This window comes from Gavialis gangeticus, unplaced genomic scaffold (genome assembly GCF_001723915.1).
Source record: "Gavialis gangeticus isolate Ggan-Ray unplaced genomic scaffold, GavGan_comp1, whole genome shotgun sequence".
Lineage (NCBI taxonomy): Eukaryota > Metazoa > Chordata > Crocodylia > Gavialidae > Gavialis > Gavialis gangeticus.
Window position 1 is genome coordinate 19,037,505 of NW_017728998.1, and position 2,634 is coordinate 19,040,138.

Here is a 2,634-nt window from a genome sequence, read left to right on the forward strand (position 1 = left end):
CGCGGTGGACATAGTCTTTCTGGATTTTAGGAAGGGCTTCGACACTGTCTCTCACCCCATACTCATTAAGAAATTAGGTGACTGTGGCGTCGATGCCTACACAGTCAGATGGGTTGCAAATTGGCTGGAGGGCCGCACCCAGAGAGTGGTGGTGGATGGGTCTTTTTCACAGTTCACCACTTCACCGCTTCAAGCCCTTGTTTCTTGCATATTTCCTGTTCACCACTTCCATATTTCACAGTTCCAACACTCCATGCCCAAAGTTAGTCCTTTAACTCAGTCTCTTGGCATTTAAATAAATGGCCTTATTTTCAGAGGTGCCAAGTCTTCACAGGTGCCATAGCCTCGGTGCCTGTTCACTAGTGCATAGCGCACAGGGTGTGGTTTGCATGTTCTTGCTGTTACAGTGAAACATATGACAGTAACATAAGGCAGGTTGGAGATATGCAGTAGGTCAGCAAAAAAGGGATGGGACTGGTTTGGTTCACATGTCTGATACCTGAAGAGTGTAGAAAGCTTGTTTCTCCCAGTCCAGGGGGCTGGTCACGTACAGAAACCCAGACTCTGGCTCTATTCCAAATAGTCCTTCTTCATTTCCAACCAGTTGAATGTTTGCCTGACCATGAACAGCAAGGTTTACCTGATGTTGAAAATAAAGCATGTGAGGGAGTGTCTTAGTGTGGAGTGAAAGGGTAAAAAAGTATTTTGCTCCTAAGAAGTGCATCTCATTTGCCCAACAAGACTTCACGGATGCTCTCTCTCAAGCCACAGTGCTTGAGATGGTTACAGCTGAACACTAAGAACCGTTCATTGCCCTCAATTTGTGCCGAAACTCTGGTGATACTAGCAGGAGTGCACTGCCAGGAGTGGCCCAAGGATTTGTGGGCCTTGTGAGAGGTAATGCATATGAGGGCCACGGGGTGATTTCCCCAGAAGAGTAGTCCATTCATAAAACATACAGAAGCTGGTGGGTCTCTTACTGGGCATACTGGGCACTTACAGAAGTTACATCTTTCACAGGATGAGGTTCCTAAAGGCACTCTACAGCCAAAGCATAACAAAAGTTCACAGCTGCAGAGTGCTTTTAAAATGCAAAATTTAACCTGCATCTGAGGAAGTATCAGACGAGGCGCAGTACGGCAGAGCACCTTAGAGAGTCTGTGTACATGTTCTCTGTCAAGGCTAATTTTGGGTGATTCTGCTTGTATCCCATGCAGCTTTGCAGGGCTGGGCTGATGCTCACACCCTTGGCCCTCGGGGCTGTCTCAGAAAGGAGACAGTCTTCTCCCTGCACAGTGTGGGAAGGAAGCCCCTCTGCCATGTGTGCCTCCCCCAGCTACCCTTGTTGATGTCTTGTGGGGAGCTGAGCTGGGCCCATGCAATGTGGGGGGCTCCCTTCCCCCACCCCCTGCCCCCCATGCAAGCACCTTGACAGTGGTAGAGGCTGCCATGGCTGGAGCTGGGGAAACAGAACCCCCCTGCCTCCAAGATGAACATGGGCCAGCAGTGTGGGGATGCATTCAGGAAGGCCACCTGCACCTTGTCATGCATCCACAGATGCATCTCGAGCAGGTCCAGAGAGGTGATCCTCCCCCTCTATGCGGCACTGGTCAGGCCGCAGTTGGAGTACTGCGTCCAGTTCTGGGCGCCGCACTTCAAGAGGGATGTGGACAGCATGGAGAGGGTCCAGAGGAGGGCCACTCGCATGATCAGGGGACAGCAGGGCAGGCCCTATGAGGAGAGGCTACGGGACCTGAACCTGTTCAGCCTCCAAAAGAGAAGGCTGAGGGGGGATCTTGTGGCCTGTTATAAACTAGTCAGGGGGGATCAGCAGGCACTGGGGGAGTCCCTGTTCCCCCGAGCACCGCCAGGAGTGACCAGGAATAACGGTCACAAGCTGGCAGAGGGTAGGTTTAGGCTAGATATCAGGAGGCGCTACTTCACGGTCAGGGCGGCTAGGATCTGGAACCAACTTGCAAGGGAAGTGGTGCTGGCTCCTACCCTGGGGGTTTTTAAGAGGAGGCTAGATGAACACCTTGCTGGGGTCGTTTGACCCCAGTACTATTTCCTGCCATGGCAGGGGGTCGGACTAGATGATCTACTCAGGTCCTTTCCGACCCTAGAAACTATGAAACTATGCCCAGTCCACCTACTTCTGCTGGGGTCTTGGGGGGAACCAGGCTGGGCCCATCAGGCAGGGGGACTCGGTTTTTTCCCTCCCCGCCCAGCTCCAGCTCGGGGCATGGCAGTCTCTGCTGCCGTCAAGATGCTTGTGCAAAGGGTGGTAGGGGTGGGAGCCTGGCTCTCCCCAAGACCCCAGCAGGGGTATTTTTGGGGGGGAGGGGTCACACATGGAAGGAATGACTCTGTCCCTCCCGCCTCCCCCCCAGTCAATGCTGACAGTTGCCAGCTGGAGGAGGGGGTGCAGACCTGGGTAGAGGGGTGGTCCAGCAGCCTCCTGGGAGGTTGCTAGAGCACCCCCACCTACTGCCCTGGACCAGTGCAGGAAGGCTTGAGCCCCCATGCAACTAAATTAACATCGTTTCATATTCTGTTATTGCTATTGCTACAAATAAGATCCTGTCTTAATAAGAACAGTAATGCTTAACTCTTACTTAGCTCTTTCCATCCATG

General features: G+C 52.8%; 1 protein-coding gene across 3 annotated transcripts in view; it reads right to left on the reverse strand.

Moving 5' to 3' along the window:
- The window catches only part of CDH16 (cadherin 16), a 127,551-nt gene that overhangs the window by 85,954 nt on the left and 38,963 nt on the right, over positions 1–2,634 (reverse strand). For all 3 annotated transcript variants that reach the window (XM_019505556.1, XM_019505557.1, XM_019505555.1), the window contains exon 4: positions 500–640. In XM_019505556.1, the coding sequence (XP_019361101.1) occupies positions 500–640 (141 nt within the window). The remainder of the gene's footprint in view (positions 1–499; positions 641–2,634) is intronic.